The sequence below is a fragment of the Eleginops maclovinus genome, chromosome 10 (genome assembly GCF_036324505.1).
Source record: "Eleginops maclovinus isolate JMC-PN-2008 ecotype Puerto Natales chromosome 10, JC_Emac_rtc_rv5, whole genome shotgun sequence".
Taxonomy (NCBI): domain Eukaryota; kingdom Metazoa; phylum Chordata; class Actinopteri; order Perciformes; family Eleginopidae; genus Eleginops; species Eleginops maclovinus.
In genome coordinates this window covers 16,081,976-16,099,043 of record NC_086358.1, presented here as the reverse complement: position 1 = coordinate 16,099,043, position 17,068 = coordinate 16,081,976, and the positions used below count along the sequence as shown (strand labels likewise).

Genomic DNA, 17,068 nt, shown 5'->3' with positions numbered 1-17,068 from the left:
TTTTTACATCACTATAGTTAATTTGAATTTTTTCAGTTGAATTCAAGTGCATCATAGCAGAGAGACTGCACAGGGGAATATTACACATACAGTAGCATTATAATTGCATCAGATAATGGACTTGTCATGTTAGATCTTAGTGCTGTTAGTAGTGGAGTCCCGCAGGGTTCTGTACTTGGACCTATTCATTCAGGTGTTATTAGGAAACATTCAGTTAACATAGTGTACTGTATGCGGATGATACCAAATGATATAAATTTATCAAATCAATTCAGATAAAACCAACAGATTGTCAAAGAATACCTCACGCTTACATTTGTAAAATATGGTGTTTTGTTAATCATCAGACAACATGTATGATATCTATACTCAAAATGTGCTATTTAGGTCATCCTTTGTTTTAGAAAAAATAAAACTACTCAACATTATTACAACTACATAAAGGCAAATAAGGCTGTTCCATTTCAGTAAGTATATTAAAATAGAGTATATTTAGTATGCACTCAACCAACCAAAATGTGATACATGAAATGTTCACACACAAGTTTAAAGTTTACTCCACTAAGAAAGAAAATAACAAAGTAATTATCGCTACATCTGCCCTTAGCACTTTTTAATATAGCATCCTCCCGCTGACACATTTGCTGTCCAAATTGAGATGGTGAGAATCTGTACATTCCTGTGGGAATTAACAAAATACCAGAGGAGGGTGTGTGTGTGTGTGTGTGTGTGTGTGTGTGTCTGTGTTTTTGGGTGGAGGGTCCCTTTCCCCGGCAACATCTGAATGGGATCAGCAGCTGACCAATAGTGAGGCTGAGAAGAAAGTTTGCTCACACGTCAAAGGCTTTTTGTCACTTTGGTCCTCTCTGCTGTTGGTAGGTCAAGTCTGCTATACATAGAACTGAAAAGCTTCACAGAGGTTATACTGGGCTTCTTCCCACCTTATTTACTTAGAGAAAGGGATTATTCAATAAACAGTAGCTAGATTAATAAATGTTGATGAGGTTTTTTTTCAATGCACATAAGCCCAAATTCCTCCTGTTGACTCACTGTTTAGTGGGAAAGTTTGACATTTTGGAAGTATGAGTTAGATTAGAAGATCAATGCCACTCATGTTTATTTGTTAAATATAACGCTGTAAAGCCAACAGTTGGTTAGCTTAGCTTAGGTAAGCATTATCTTAACGAGGGGAAGGAAATAGCCCTCCTTAAAACGCGCAACTTCCAGTAAATTAATTAATGTATCCTTGTATTGCTATTTCTGCACAGATTAAATAAACACAATGTGACATGTCTGGTAGGGGGATTTTGTTAGCATTGGACGTTGAAAGGAAGAAATTGGTGGACTTCACTCAAGCCCCTCTCCTCTGTGATGGTAGATCAGTAGGTGGCGGATGTGGGAAAAAATAATAAGTCATCGACAATTTCAAAACTAGAATGATTTAAGAGACTTGGAATTTTGATAGAACATTTTTAAAACCTAAACATTATCATTATTTTCTTTACAGCCAATCTTCGCACACACCCTGATCATTCTTTTTGCAAGCATTCTGCACCAACAATTGAATCTCTCTCTTTGTAAAAAAGTTGTAACGAACATATTACAAAATACTTTTTTATGTTATTGAATGTTGTTCATATATTTGATTTGATTTTTTTCTTTTCTATGTTCTCTGCATTCTAATTAGGGTTATCGCTCGTCAGTCACCTTGTTCAGTCCTTCTAAGTAAAAATCCAACTGGGCACTAAACATTGTTCTGATCAATTTGTAGAATTCAATTGTTTACTTTTGGCTTAGCATAAGTACTAGTAACAGGTGAAACACCTAGCTTGACTCATCTTTAGAGGGAGCCTTAAATAATTTACAAAATATTCATCTTCAGTTTTACATTCATACCGTCACTGGGCGGGTTACTTTATTGCAACTTGCAAAAGAGTACTTTCCTTTTAACATTGTCCATAGTAATACTAAACAATTGCAACTAGCAGGGTTACTCATTAATTCACACATATTCAATATTATATTCTTTTACTATTTGAACTAAACAACATACTGTTCAACACATTATCATATAAACCAGAGAGAACTTCCTGTAATGAACAACTATAACATTAATCATTAACATTTAGAGGATGAGAACAGGTTTTAAAGAGGGCTGCATGAAAGAGCCTGCCCTGTAGGACTTCAGTTTTTCAAACAAACCTGTATTTCCTCCCTTTAAAAAAAAAAACTAATTTCAATTAGAACCCTTATGTTCCTTTAAAAGGGAAACCCAGCCAGCCCTCCTCTTTATCTCGACTCCACAAAGACATCAGTGTGTGTTTGAGGGCTTTAATAAGTAACCGTCCTGTAGATCTTTAACAATGGGGCCTCACAGCATCTGACCTCATTTAGAGCTCATGCAGCATGTGTTGCTCATTGTTTTCCACTCACGCAGGAGAGCCGCCATGTTTGTTTCTGACCACCAGAGGGCACACAATAAAGAAAAGCTGACAGCAAAGTGGGACACAAACTCCCCCCTCCCCTCCACACACACGCAGCTGTGTCTCCACCCATCTATCCAATATTTACTCTGGTCGTCATAACAACTTTCTGATGACTAGGGAAGATGGAGGAGGGGGTGGGGGTAAGAGGATATGGAAGGGCAAGGCCAGAGGAAGTGTGTGGGAGAGTGTGATAATACTTCAAGGATGACCTCGCTGAATTTAATTATCACATAAACCAGAATTATATTTGGAAGAACCTTATTTCCCCTTGCTGGGAGTTAAATTTTCTTTGAAAGGCTGAAAAAAAGAAAAAGAAAATTGGGATAATTAACCACAACAAGTATCTGAACAAAGCAGAGACATGATGTTCAATCTGGGTCCCATCTTTATTCATCCAATTACAATAATCTCATTACTTAGAAAGTCCTTCAAATATCCTCTGAATTCCTCTACGAGATAGTTTTACAATCTTTCAGCGATTGGAAACTATCTACAGCTGCAATGTATCGGTGTGTTGCCCCCACTGATAAGCAGAATAACAGTCAACAATTGAGCTCATGAAAGCAGGAAACACTGCTTCCTCACAGAGTCGGGCCAATACAGAGGCAGATTACTATTCTTAGAAACACCTTCAGCCTATTGTCTTTTGTATCTTATCAAATGTTGTCCAAAATCAGGCTAGCTTTCTCTCTTAATAGGAGAAATTATATAGGAATCAAATCATCAAGCTGACTTCAGTGTATTTTTAATTGATTATCTGGATGCTGGTCTCTTTTTCACATCCTGTTTTTTTCTGCCTAGCTGGACTGCTGGTTCTAGGCTCTTTTTCTGTCCCAAACACTGTCCTGCTGCCCCCAATATTCCCTAGAGCACCAAATGTGGATTAATCCGCCACAGAAAATAGTCCGCAACAAATACACCATTTCCTTTAGAACAATATATTTTAGCATAAGGTTGTGTAATATATTTTATATGGGAAACACCATGACAAACTCAGGAAAAAAAATCCTTAATCGCTTGGCTGCAGAGAGGTACCAGGTCATAGAAACCTGATTGCAAGGAACAAAAAAGTGTAAACTCTATTTACATTTTCCCCATAATTCCCTTTTACATCCCGAGGTAACCAGTCCAGCACCACCATAACCTTTATCCATCTGTATTTTATTTATTTAAGTACAAAAGCCCAATGAAACACAAACTGAATAAAGGATGTGGCATGTTGACACTAGCTAGATATTTTCTAAACAAAATCAAGGCTTGTTTATGTGTTGAATAACAGCTGAAACAGAATTAAAAAAGGTATGTTTTAAAACATATAAAAACTGCCTCTCCAACTTTATATCCCAGGTATGAGAAACAATGAGAAAATAAGAAACGATACATTTGAGTCATTTTTAAAATCTTATTCTGGTTTGGAGTTTGCATGGGATTTGTTGACAATAAGATGAATACAGAATAACAGCAACATCATCCTTAAAGAGACACAGTAAATCCCAAGTCTGATTGTTATTGCCGTTACATTAACATGTTGAATTCCAGAAAATTAGGCTTTTCTGCCTGGTGAAAATCATGAAAGGACTCCCCTTTTGCTGTTTTTCACTTCAAGTTGAAACAATTAAACATTATAGTGAATGAGAGGCTGTCGTGTCACCTGTTGAGCTCTGTAGCAAAGTGCTTCTACTTCATTTTACATTTCCACACCAACCACCAAAAAAACAAACCTAGGAGTGCACACAGTTGGTCATAAATACACCTCATTGAATAAGCAAACAGGAAGTGTTGCCCATATACAGCGTCAGCAGTAGATGGATTTTATAAAGAAGATCAGTGCATCTTTGTTTGGCATTAAAGTCCATGTGGGACAAAGTCTTTCTTCCTGTTGCCGATCAAAAAGTCCCAGGTCAGCTGAGAGTGTGGGACGCAGCCTCCATCCTTTAGGTCACACAAGAAGCCCGCAGGACAGCAGTGCTTCGAGTCAGTGCAGCACACCGCCTGTCAGGAGAACAAAACCAGCAGTTGAAACAAGTCGGATTCCTATTGGCAAAAACGCTGCAGGCAGACAAGCTGATAAAGTGGCAAATGCATTGTAATAAGCTCGTTGCGGAACTTTAGAATAGAAATCCCCTAATCCCCCTTTCTTCCTCTAACTGGATAAAACACCTGATATTTTTTCAAAAAATGTGCCCTATAATGCTTCTTGGGGTTTTCCCTTTCCTGAAGTGCTCTGTATAGGTTTTGTGCATGGAAATGGGGAGCAAAGGCTAAAAAGAGGCCCTATTATACTCATTTCAAGCACTCCCACTTTTCTAGAAGAGATCCACAGATCCCCCAAAAATGTAATCTAATTTTAAAGGCGCCCTATTATATACATTTTCAGACTCATAATTGTATTTTGTGCCTCTACTGTGACATGTTTCCGTGCTTTAGATAGATATTAAAATATTTAAATCATATCTGAGTTGCTGCCAGTTTCCCTTCATGCATGTGGAGAACATTGTTCCCCAAAGGTAATATTTAGACTTGGAACAAACTAAAACAAACAAACGGGACACAGCATGTTTAATGAGGCAGAAAACAGGCAAGCTGCAGAGGTTCTTTGATCATGTGACCTATTGTTCACTGGTCACATTATCCACACTCCAGAGGCCTGAACCAGACCTGGCCCCACTATAAAACATGCTCACTAAATCAAATTTTCCTAGGAAATAGAATCTGCAGTGCACATGTGATTAGAGTGTGAGCGTACCCTGGGTGAGGGGCAGCAGGCCCAAGCCGAGTTGGACACTTTACAGCACGTTTCCTGCTTTGGGCAGTGGAACTCCCCCGTGCTGTCACATGGTACGTCTGCGTCGTTCTCTGGGTCTCTAGGCTCGGACTGCACCACTTTGCTCTGAGGGAGGGTGAGGGTGAGCACGTTGTGGTTCTTCTTCTCGCATGTCCCAGTTTGCATGTTGCAGGAGTAGCCCTGAGGACAGCAGTGCTCGCGGTCTGCACAGCAAACCGCCTGCAGGAGACAGAAGAAGAGTTTATTATCTGCTCAAACAGATCATACTATCACTGCGCTCATAATGCTAACATTTAGAAAGGCTTTCCATATTTCCAAACTGACTTCTCATACTTAATAAACAAGTATTTTGGTGTTTTTTCAAATAAAAAGTCAGGTGTAATACCAATCCTGAAGTAAACTAGTCATCTACCACAGCCAATGCTGCATTCAAATGCTCTTCGGATGGTGCCATTACCAAAGTTGGAAAGTTGTCTTCAAATGTGGGTGTGTTCATGAGCTCCATATTAACTCATGCTGTGAAACATTAGGGTCACAACTGCCCATCTTATTTAAAGATGCCTGAAGAGACCCTGGCCCTAGTTCTTTCTTAATGGTATCAAAGTGTTTTTTGTAATTGACTAAACATTTTAATGTGCTTGTTCGTGCATTTTTAAACCCAATTGAGCTTCACACAGTGAATGAACTATATGACCTTACATCTAATTAACAGGCAAACATAACTGGGTTTTGGGCTGTATTGGTTTTAGGTTGTTACACTTTATTTTGACCAGCCCTGAAATATGACATACAATTATGATTTGTTTTGTTGCTGTTTATCTGCCTCTTATTGATATTGTGGTTCTTTCATTTGATTTAGTTTTTGTTTCACTGCTATAACCTGCAATGAAATGATTAACGGACTAGCACACCTTGATGAGCGGGCAGCAGCCCCACTCTCCCGTCTGCAGCTGGCAGCAGGTGGTTCCCGAGGGGCAGCTACTCTTGTCGTCACATTTAATGTCTGTGACTGCGCTCAGCTCGGTCTGGGCGCTCTGTTTGGTGAACCACGGAATAGCAACACTGGGGCCCTTAGAGCAGGAAGAGCGGTGAGGCTCACAGGTGTGACCGCTGGGGCAGCAGTGGTTTCCATCCCTACAGCACACCGCCTGAAGAGCAGAAACCGTTAATGAAACCTCTATAAATAAAAGAATCAGACCTGATGAGTTTCAGTGTGAGGGTGTTTTAATGGTGATGGACCTGCGGCAGAGGGCAGCAGCCCCATTTTTGTGTCCTGTCCATGAAGCAGCAAGTAGTGTCTTTGGGGCAGCTGGTTTGAGCGTCACACATGTTCCTGGCCGACGGAGATGAACCGGTGACGGCCCGGCTGGGTTCCCTCTGCAGGGCGGGGATCTTCTGCAGCCAGGGCAGGCTGAGGGCGCCGGGCTTATCACACGTCTGCTCAGCCACGTTACATTTGTAGCCTTTAGGGCAGCAGTGCTCATGATCGTTACAGCACACAGCCTTGAGAGAAGAAGGGGGTGTTAATGCTGCCTGACATCCCCGTTAGTGTCACATCAGTTCCACAGATGGAAGGGATTTTATGCATCATGACTTCCAAAAAATGACATAGAAGCCAAAGAATGTCACGCAGATCTGAATCATTTCTGCTGGTATTTTGTCTAAAAACTCAGCTGTTTGGATAGTCCAGTAATCAGATAGCAATGTCTCTGGTTTGCTTATCAGCGTCATTTTATCATGTGATAAAGGTACAAAAAGCTGCCGTTTCAAGAATCAATGAATTCTCATTTTACAGTATTATTTTAATCTTTTCTAAAATGTTCCATAACACAGAAACAACATTTTCCTGTTTGATTTCATAATAATAACAACATGTGTATTTAAAAAGGTTCCATTTTAATTTGTGTCACTTTTTCCTACTCATATCAGCAGCATGATTTACAGATGAACAGAATGGGGAAAACGAGACAATACCCGGGCAAAGTACAAGTACCTCAGAAATGCACCCAAGTACAGTACTTAAGTAAAAGTATTTAGTAGCTTTACACCACTTATCTTTCATCCTTTAATCTTTTGTTGTTGTGTTGTCATTTTTGGCTAATGTGGGGGACTGTCGGATTCCTACCTTGAGACTTGAGATTTATATTTTGTTCGTTTAAGAGTTTTCACTTATTTATCCGTAATATTTGAGGTCTAGAAGTCAGTAATAACCATTTCCATATGATACCGTTTATTATACTGAAGAACAAACAAACCCTCAGCCTCAGCACTGACCTGACCCCCCCCCACTAAGCTCTGACACTGTAAGAAGCAGACACTGACCTGAGGTAGGGGGCAGCAGGCCCACTGCCCGGAGTAGCTCTTACAGCAGCTGGTGTCTCCCGGACACATGGTCTGCTTGTCACATTTCTCCGCCTCCACCTCTGAGGTCAGAGCCGGGACCTTCTCCACCCAGCGATGGGAGGGCGAGGCCCCCGCAGGGTCGTCGCAGGTTTCAGCCTCCAGGTTGCAGACTGTGCCGTGAGGGCAGCAGTGGGTGTGGTCGTCACAGCACACAGCCTGGCAGGAACACAGGATACACACCCAGTGAGTGTGTGTGGGCATACTGTTTTTTGAGCTAAAACTTGAATATTAATAATATATGATAATAAATGTGGCTTTATTTTTCATGCTTCTTTAAACCATCATTATGATCTGTGATTGTTGCAAATGTTTTAAAGTGAACTGTATGGCACTAAAAAGGTTTGGAAAGCACATGTTAGAATAGAACCTCATCTTAAATTAAGAAAGATTGGGATTTTTGTATTCTTACCCTTTTTAGTCACAAATAAAAACACATGCTGCACTTTCATTTATTTTAAACTATACTTAGTGCTAGTGTAAGAAGTTTAAAATTAACGTTGATGATTCTACTGGGGGTTGCAGTCCAGAAACTAGTTCTATTTATGGTAGAATGTAGAATAAAAAGCATATATTTATAAGCCATGAGTTGTCTTTTGTCAAGTAGTAGGAGTCGTGAAAAATAAAGAGGGGATTGTGGGATCCTCCCAGAAGAGTACAGGTTAAAAGCAGAAGAAAAAAAATGAATATAGACAATAACATTTTACACATATAAACACTCAGTTGCCAGTGTATAGGTCACAGCTAATTTAAATGCATGTATCATACAAGAATCATGCAATAGAATACACATCACAGACTAAAGCCTCCAACAAGCAGTTAAATAACCTTCATGGAGGAGGATTTATTACAGGGGAAGCTGGTAAACTAGCCTCTGAATGTAAAGACATGTAATGAAAAAATGAATATCTTGTTATGTTGCGGTTAGGGAGGAAGCATTCTCTTTCTGTGTTTAACTCATGAGTTTACAAGCTTGTCAAAACCTTTCCAGAGACTGACAATAAGCAGAGTTATCAAAGCCATGGTCCCATTTTTACCTGAGTCAGCGGACAGCAGGCCCAGCCTCCAGCCTCCGTCTTGCAGCAGGTGGATTTTCCAGGGCACGACGTGGATTTGTCACATTTGCTGTTGTCGCTCACTAAGGGGAAGGTGGGCATTTTGCTGAGCCAGGGCATCACGGGGCTGCCCGACAGACCGTCACACGTGGAGGCTGCCAGGTTACAGGTGGTGCCGTGGGGACAGCAGTGCAGGTGGTCCTCGCAACACGTGGCCTACAGGCAGCAGAAACAAAACACTTAAAGCAGTTAAAGATAGAGTCAAACAATTGAAACTCAACCATACGTCTGATTAAATTCACAAACCCAGAATATAAATCCAACTGTCAATGTCCTGCAATGTTACCATTAGAAAAGCAGGAAGCTCATTATTCTACATTATGATCAACTTATGGGAAAACCTGCCTCTACATATCAAACAACGTCAAATAAAAGCCATTTTTTAAAAGCACATTTAAGAGTGCTTTGTGCTGATGGTTCACTTTTACAGGAGGAGTAGCAAAGGGACTAGGACATCTGTCCTTTTTGTGTCAACTCTTTCCACTGGGGAATATCTTGAAATTGAGTGTTAGAAAACATTTTTAAATTACTATCCTCTGGGATGTTTGAATCATGAAATGCTTTCAAGATGTTGTGCTTTTATAGAAAAAAATCTAATCAAATGAAATAATGGACATATTTGAAGGCCAACTGTCCTCTTTCGCCTAGCTGAGCATCACAAACACAACACAAAAAGGAACATAATTACCAGAGAGACACACTGACTACAAAAAAAGGGACAAAACAACTACAAAGTCACAAGTTTACAGGTTTTATACACAAAATCAACTTATTATTATTATTATTATTATTATTATTATTGAACAATGATATTTCTACATGTTTGCTGAAACGAATACAAAAATGTCCCTGAGTCTAACTGAGATTAGTAGAGAAGCCATTTTATTGACACCACTGAAAAACAAAACCCTGCAGACCGGAGATGAATCTGTGTGTTGAGTAATTCAGTGCAGCTGGACAGCAAGCCAAACAAAGTCAGTGTGTGTTTGACTCACACACACATCAGTATGTGGGTACCTTAGGTAGCGGACAACAGGCCCATTCTCCCTGCAACGTTTTACAGCAGGTGGATCCGTCAGCGCAGGCCACAGAGCCGTTGCAGGGAACAGCACCGACTGAAACACAAACATCCTTATCAGTGCACACGCAGGAAGACCCTATCTGAAGAGCATTGCATTCCTAGGACATCATCTTTGGACTCGTGATGGACATTTTTTTTTTTATAAGGAGTAATTAAAATCTATGCAGCAGAATCTGAGATATCATCTTTTCATTCCACACATTCTTCTTACTTGTCAACTCCTGCTTCTTAAATTGCCCACAATGCACTATTTCATTGCAGATGAATGTCTGAGGTTAGGAGAACCAAACATTGTGTCACTAGATAAGATGTGTGATAAGATAACTGTCCAAACTGTAAAGAGCGCGTTGAAGACCTACATTGTTAACAAAGCCTTTGGTTACAGCTGGCATTTTATGGCATTCATTTTATTTTATTTAGCTGACACTTCATTTAAATAATTTGAATTTCTTATTTATTTTTAATGTCTTTTGTTGTTATTTTATTTCTATTTGTATTACATACACTATCTTGTCTTCTCATTTTGCTTTAACTCCATCATTTACAATGTTGTTTGTTTTTAATCTGTAAAGCCCACTGAGACAAACGTGTTTTGTGATATTGAGCTATACAAATAGAGTTTGATTTGATTCCAGTTGGCCTTAGGTTGGGAAATTTGTTTTATGGATATTTTTAAGATTACATAATTACCCTCTGGAGGGTACTTTGGATATGTAGTCTTTATTGAATATTTGGAGTACATGTACAAAAACCTATAACACAGTACAGGAAAGGAAACACTTAATATCACAAGCCCCTCGGACCGTGGAAACACAAGTTTGTCTTTAAGATGGATTTCCTCTGGTGATGAAAACCATCCCTCTCTGACCTGTGCTCTGGACTCCCACCAGCTGTGTCTCAGCAGCGGGGATCTTCAAGGGCATGGGGCTCTCTCCCCGGGCGTCCAAACAGGTGCTGTGGACGAGGTCACACTGGCTGCCTTCAGGACAACAGTGGATGTGATCTGAGCAGCAGACAGCCTGGAAGAGGAGAGGAGAGTAAAGAATAATCACTAAATAAGAAACTAGTTGACACCTTTCTTTCTTATATGTCCAACATGTTATCAAGTTGTGAATGTGGAAGCTGTCCTTTATTCTTTTATAGTTTTCCTTCAATTTTATTGCTATTTTTAATTTGAATATATATATTTTTTTAGCTAACTTTTCTTGCCACATCGGCATATTTACTAGCCTATTGATAGGTGATAAATGCACCTGAATTATCAACAGATGAGGGGATCGTTCAAATGTCTCTATGACCTTTTTCTCTTGCCTTTAATTTTTCAGAAAGACATTAAACATATTTTTTTTCCCTTTCAAATGAAAAGTACCACATAAAAGGGTGAGCTCTTCCTCCAAAAAGATGTGGTAATGACTGTGTTATATTCGGTTCAAAATGTCAATGCAAAACTCTTTCTGTTTAATGATTAGTAGTCGACAGCTTTCCACACAGCTTCCACACACACTCGTGTAAACTAGACTCCTGCAGATATCCTAAGAAAATAAAGACACGGCAGGTTCTGGTTCTGGTCCAGGTTACTCACATCAGGCATAGGACAGCAGCCATATGTCCCGTTGGTCAACATGCAGCATGTGGTCTGTTCAGGACAAGCTGATATCTGGTCTGGACATTGAACTGACAGGAAGAGAAGTCAGACGAGACAAATGATCAATACGTGTTTGCTTACCTTAAATGAACGGTAAAAACATATTCAGATCATTATTGTCATATCTGCTCACCATCATTAGGTAGAGCAGCAATCTTCTTCAGCATGGGTACGCTCGTCTCACCAGACTGGCAGACCCCATGCACCAGGTCACATATTGTGTTGCTAGGGCAACAGTGGATATGATCATTGCAGCAACTCGCCTGCACATGATTCAAGTATCAGACACACAGTCAGGGAGAAAATAAAAAGATGTGCTTTTTGTTTGTTTTCTTACAGCTAAGGACAGATATGATGAGATGTGTGAATCATGTGTACGATTTAAAATCTTCTTATTAAAGTACTATGTGTTCAAAATGTATGTTGTTGTGTATTTTTTAAAAATACAAATGAAAAGATTTACTTGAATTCTTTTAAGAATAGTCACAAAAGTCACTGGTTCATCTTTTTACATAATTATGCCGCAGTACTTTAAGTAGCTTTTAAAATCCCTAGTTAAAGTGTGTGTATGTATACAACAATGACAAGCTATTTATACAGTAATTACCAAGAGGTGAAACATAAAGCACACAAAGGCAGGGTAAGACATCATACATATTATTCAAAAAGCTGCCTCTAACTAATCAAAACAAATTAACAGTCTAATATTTGGTCACTTACATGATACAAACAGTGTAAATTGCCATGGTCAAATGTATACTAATATAAAAGCAGCAAACCTCCCATTTGAAAAGCTAATTTAGCATGACTTTGTCAAACAACTGATTATGAAAACAGCTGGTGCTTCATTTCTGTCCAGGAGCAAATCACTTAATCAACAAATCATTCAATATATTTTCGACAGACTCATAAAGTACCTGTGGGTAGGGGCAGCAGCCGTAGTCTCCGGAGGTTAGCAGGCAACACGTATAACTATCTGGGCAGCTGCTTTTTCCACCAGGACATGTCACTGCACCGGCTGAAGGAGCTAAAAAACATGAAGAAAGAAACAGTGTCATCATCATATACAGAAACAAAAACCGGAGAAATGAGTTATTATCACAAGTCATCAGCATATAACACCAGAGGGACATAAAAACGTTTCAGCCAGGTAAAGGGCTTATTATGCTCATCTTCAGCATTTAATATGTGCATGAGGAATTGCCCACCTGGATTGTTCTTCCTCCTGGCAGGCAGTTTCTCCAGCATGGGGAAAGACGCCAGGGAGGAAGACACACACTTTGAGTGAGCGATATCACACTTTGTGTTCTCAGGGCAACAGTGGAGTTTATCCTCACAACACACCGCCTGTAGAAGAGGATCAAAGGAATTCAGAAAGCCAGGAAACGCTTCTTCTTTTTTTAAGATAAGGGAAGCAGAAATACCAGCTATAATATAGCAAATGTATATTTTTCAGGGTTGTTTTACTGGATTTGTTTTTATTTTTAACCAGACAAATAAGAATAAAATATCAAAGAAAATTTTTCGAAGATTTGCAATTTGGGACATTTTGTAGTTCTGCAAATCCCCATAAGAATGTCTTAGTTATACATACTGTACATTATGTCTATATATGAAGTTGTCTTTTGATTGTGCTCTGGTCTTGTGTTTCTGTAGGTGTTTGTATTTGTAAGCAACTTTGACCGAGAGAATATGTAATTCAACTGCTCAAAAAACTTAAACATAACTGAGAAAATGAGCCTTGGATAATATAGCATTTTCTGATGCAGCTGAAAGAGCAGCTGGCAGAATCTAACACTGACCATCAGACCATCCGATATGTTACTTGTTGTGGGGTTTGTGCTGAGCAAGCGGTTTGAGGCGACAGTGTTTTAGTATGTTTGTGTGAGCTGCTGTATATCACCTTAGCTAACGGACAGCAGCCCCAGGAGTCGTCAAGAAGCTGGCAGCAAGTGGTGTCATCGGGACATTCAGACTCCCCATCTGGACAAGTGATTGCTTTGACCCTCTCCTCGAGCTGCGACATCACACATTACAGCCCATGCATACCAATGAATGAAAAAGCACATCAACTGCTAATGTATGTACCATCATTCCTTCTCTTATAACAAACGTAGTAAATTAAACTTATTGTGTGTCATTTTTACCTACATTCTTCAAAAATTTACATTCGCCATTCTAAAGATGGAAGTCTAGAAAACAATCAATGGCTGCCAGAATGTTATGCTCTACAGCGCGACCTTGATACAAAACAACATCTCGTGTTCAAAAACTTTTGTTACAGTTACCTGAGGGACGAGTAGGGCCTGTTTGGCAGGGAGTCGCCTCATCAATGGCAGGGAAACGGTCTTATTAACACACTTGGAGTGAACCAGATCACAAACGGTTCCCTCAAAGCAGCAGTGGAGGTGGTCTGAACAACACTCAGCCTGCAGGTGGATCAAAAACAAATATGGGGAAATATGATTACGGTTTAATGAAACACACATCAGCAGAGAATGATGTGTAGGACCAAGAGTTCACTTTGTGCATACCTTACATTCTTTAAAAGCTTAATAGACTCAGAAAAACCGACCGACGAGTCTAGTCTAAAGAGTCTAGGTCACAGTATATCTGGAAGTGATGGTTTAAAATTCCTTTCAATACTAAGATATTTTTGTTATTGTATTTGTTTATGATTCTTTGACAAATACTGACTTCAAAATGATCATTTGTCTGTGCTCTTTCCATTTCCTGACCAAGCAAGTAAATATTACACTTTGTTGATTAAATCGCAATATTTTCCACAATAATCGCAATATGACTTTCACCAAATCGTGCAGCCCGAAAATTTAGTATTTTAAAATCTAATCACCATCAAACACTTTTTCTTTGTTTTTCTATAATTTTAAAGTAAATATATTTGGGTTTTGGGCAAAACAAGACATTTAAATATATGATTACTGGCTTTTAAGTACTTGTATAGATATTTTCTTAGTAGTTTATGACATTTTAGACAAAACTAATACTCAGAAGAGAAAGTATTCATTAGCTTCGGCCATACAAATATCACAATATTGTACCTGTAAACAAGTAACTTGAAATTTTGAATGTATCATTACCAAGTGACCATTAATAACTTTTTTTTAAAAGGGACTCGATTATGCTATTTTGAGTTTCCCCTTTCCTGTACTTTGTTATATAGGTTTGTGTGCATGTCATTGTCCAACAAATTCACCCCCCCTGCCTAAGGGGCGGGACATCTCTAAGTGGTTGGCTTTCATAGCTCAACCCTGTGTTACTGAAAAGTAACTCACGTGGGGTAGTGGGCAGCATCCGTATCCGCCCTCGGCGTTCATGCAGCAGGTGTCGTTGTCCTCACACATGCCTCCATCTGGACAGACCAGCGCTGAGCTCAGGCCCAGCAGAGCCAGGAACAGGATCCTTAGCTGCAGCGTCTGAACACAAACAGGAGAGGAGAGGAACGTTAGCAACATAGCAGTATGCTACCTACAGGCTATGGGTTTAACACTTTACAAAGTTCATGAACTATTGTCAAAAACTTCTATTTAATCTTCAGTTTCTGTATTTTTTAACCTTTGTGAAAAAGGATTAGAAAGAAAGAAGTATGTGTTAGAGCTCAGCAAGAATTCTTACTCATTCAAAAACCCTATTTCCTTAATCTACTAACGCACATGTCCTTTTTTATTTATTTAAGTAAAGCACTCATATCTTAATGAAATGTGTTTTCCCTTCAGCGGAAAATTGCTCATTTGGTTGATTTTAGAGATGCAAATAATGATTATTTATTATTATTATCTTTATTGAGGGATTAGTGAAAATAATTGTTTTCAAAAACCCCAACGCAACGACAAAATTAAAACCTTGACATTTATTTATTTTCTGTCATAATTGACACAATAAAATAGTTGTATTTTGAAGCTGGAATCAGGGAAGTTTTAGCATTTTTGGCTGGATAAATGTTTGAAACAATTAATCGTTTATCAAAACAGCTGCTTGGTTTCTTGATTGAATAATCAACAAATTGACTAATCATTGCGGCTGTTGTATGTTTGTCGAGTCACCATATTGTGTTGAAAGTAAGTCAATTGAGTCACTATTTCTGATAAGCAGAACCATGTACAATTTGAGAAGACAAAGGGATTATTTTGCATTAAATAAATGAAAGACTCATGAAAACGGCTACTTATATTTAACTGGATTATTCATTCTCATTAGTAAAAACTGCACAAATGTTGAGTTATCTGCTTGGATACAGCCGAGAAGATGTGGTATGTGATATAAACACACCTTAAAAGAACGAAAGTAAAACACCTTCACTGTGTCACAAGCTCAATCAGGTATGTGAACAATAATATGCTGTTTAAATCCTTAGTTATTGTTTTTGACTAACTTTTGCACTACAGCGACAGAATCAATAATAAATTGTTGAAAAAAACCCTCAGGAACAAGGTAAAGTATGTAAAAGTATCAGCATCAAATTATAAACACTAAAAGTAATTTTGCAGAGCCACTTCAGGGTAATTACGTTTATAATATGCAATCACAAATGTTCATTAATATTTGAAGAAAATCACTTTAAATAGTTAAAGGGATTTTGCAGCTGTATGCTGCTAGCTTGGATATTTATCTCAGAAATCAATAAAGTCCCATCTTAATCATTGAAAATAATACACCAAATGTATTTTTGTTAATTATATTCAGCATTGCTAACCTGACTCTTTACAGTTAATAAAGCTTTAAGATAAATGCAGGTAGAGAACAAGTATAAGGTAGTAGAAAAGAAAGTAAAAAAAAATGTAATTAGTAAATTATTTGAGTTAATTTATGTAGTTACTTTCCACCACTGTATGTAATATATAATAATTATCAATATAGTAGTTAGAGTACTTTACCATTATTAGTAGAGGACTTGGAGAATGAGTTCAGTATTTAACAATCAGCACTGTGCAGCATACTCCTCTTACAACCTGTAAAACAACAAAACACAATTATTCACTGTCATTCTGCCATAAAATACTCAACAGTGTATTCAAGAACCGTGCTTAACATACAACAACTTAACAGCAAAAATATCTCGCTATCGCTAACATCAGACGAGTAGCTGGAAAAATACATGTAAAGCCTATGAGAAAAACAAGTTAGCTTAGCATGTTAGGTGGCTAACCTTAAAGCTAGCCGGTGAATGACTTGAAGCGAATAACAGAGAGAAGTTGAGTTTTTGTCTTACCTGGTACGTTCAGTGCAATATGTCAACTCGTTAATATAGGTGCATGCATAGGCTGCACAAACATTCAGAGTACAAAGGACAGACAGAAGCTGTTTTTGATTCACAATTCATTAATCACATGACACACTCACACGTGACTGTGCAGTTTTGTGTTAAAGGGATATTGCACTCCACCTTTAAATCCCCTGGAGGACGTGTTTATATTTATTTGTTCGCACATTTACACAAGTATAACAAACTGTAATAATAATATATTCTAAAAATATCTCCCTGTCAAGACTAAGCAGTTATACATAAAATGCAAGACATGTATAATCGACCCAACT

General features: G+C 38.6%; 1 protein-coding gene across 1 annotated transcript; it reads right to left on the bottom strand.

Annotated features, from left to right (window-relative positions):
* Positions 1-2,853: 2,853 nt before the first annotated feature.
* Positions 2,854-16,881, bottom strand: grnb (granulin b). Its single transcript, XM_063892959.1, has 17 exons — positions 16,743-16,881; positions 16,408-16,482; positions 14,809-14,949; positions 13,801-13,941; positions 13,416-13,529; positions 12,721-12,859; positions 12,430-12,539; positions 11,646-11,775; positions 11,450-11,541; positions 10,736-10,886; positions 9,804-9,901; positions 8,709-8,942; positions 7,594-7,830; positions 6,511-6,774; positions 6,183-6,419; positions 5,233-5,490; positions 2,854-4,478 (listed from the first exon to the last, which is right to left on the bottom strand). The coding sequence occupies exons 2-17, from the start codon at positions 16,408-16,410 to the stop codon at positions 4,332-4,334; spliced, it is 2,496 nt and encodes an 831-aa protein (XP_063749029.1). The 5' UTR covers positions 16,411-16,482; positions 16,743-16,881; the 3' UTR covers positions 2,854-4,331.
* Between the last annotated feature and the right edge of the window lie 187 nt (positions 16,882-17,068).

What these genes read in the sequence shown, in the direction of transcription:
- grnb (XM_063892959.1), bottom strand. An exon ending in CAGGAGGAAGAACAATCCAG is followed by an intron (nt 12,540 to 12,720) that starts GTGGGCAATTCC and finishes CATGTTTTTTAG; the next exon opens with CTCCTTCAGCCGGTGCAGTG. An exon ending in GCTGCTGCCCCTACCCACAG is followed by an intron (nt 11,776 to 12,429) that starts GTACTTTATGAG and finishes AATCATGTGCAG; the next exon opens with GCGAGTTGCTGCAATGATCA.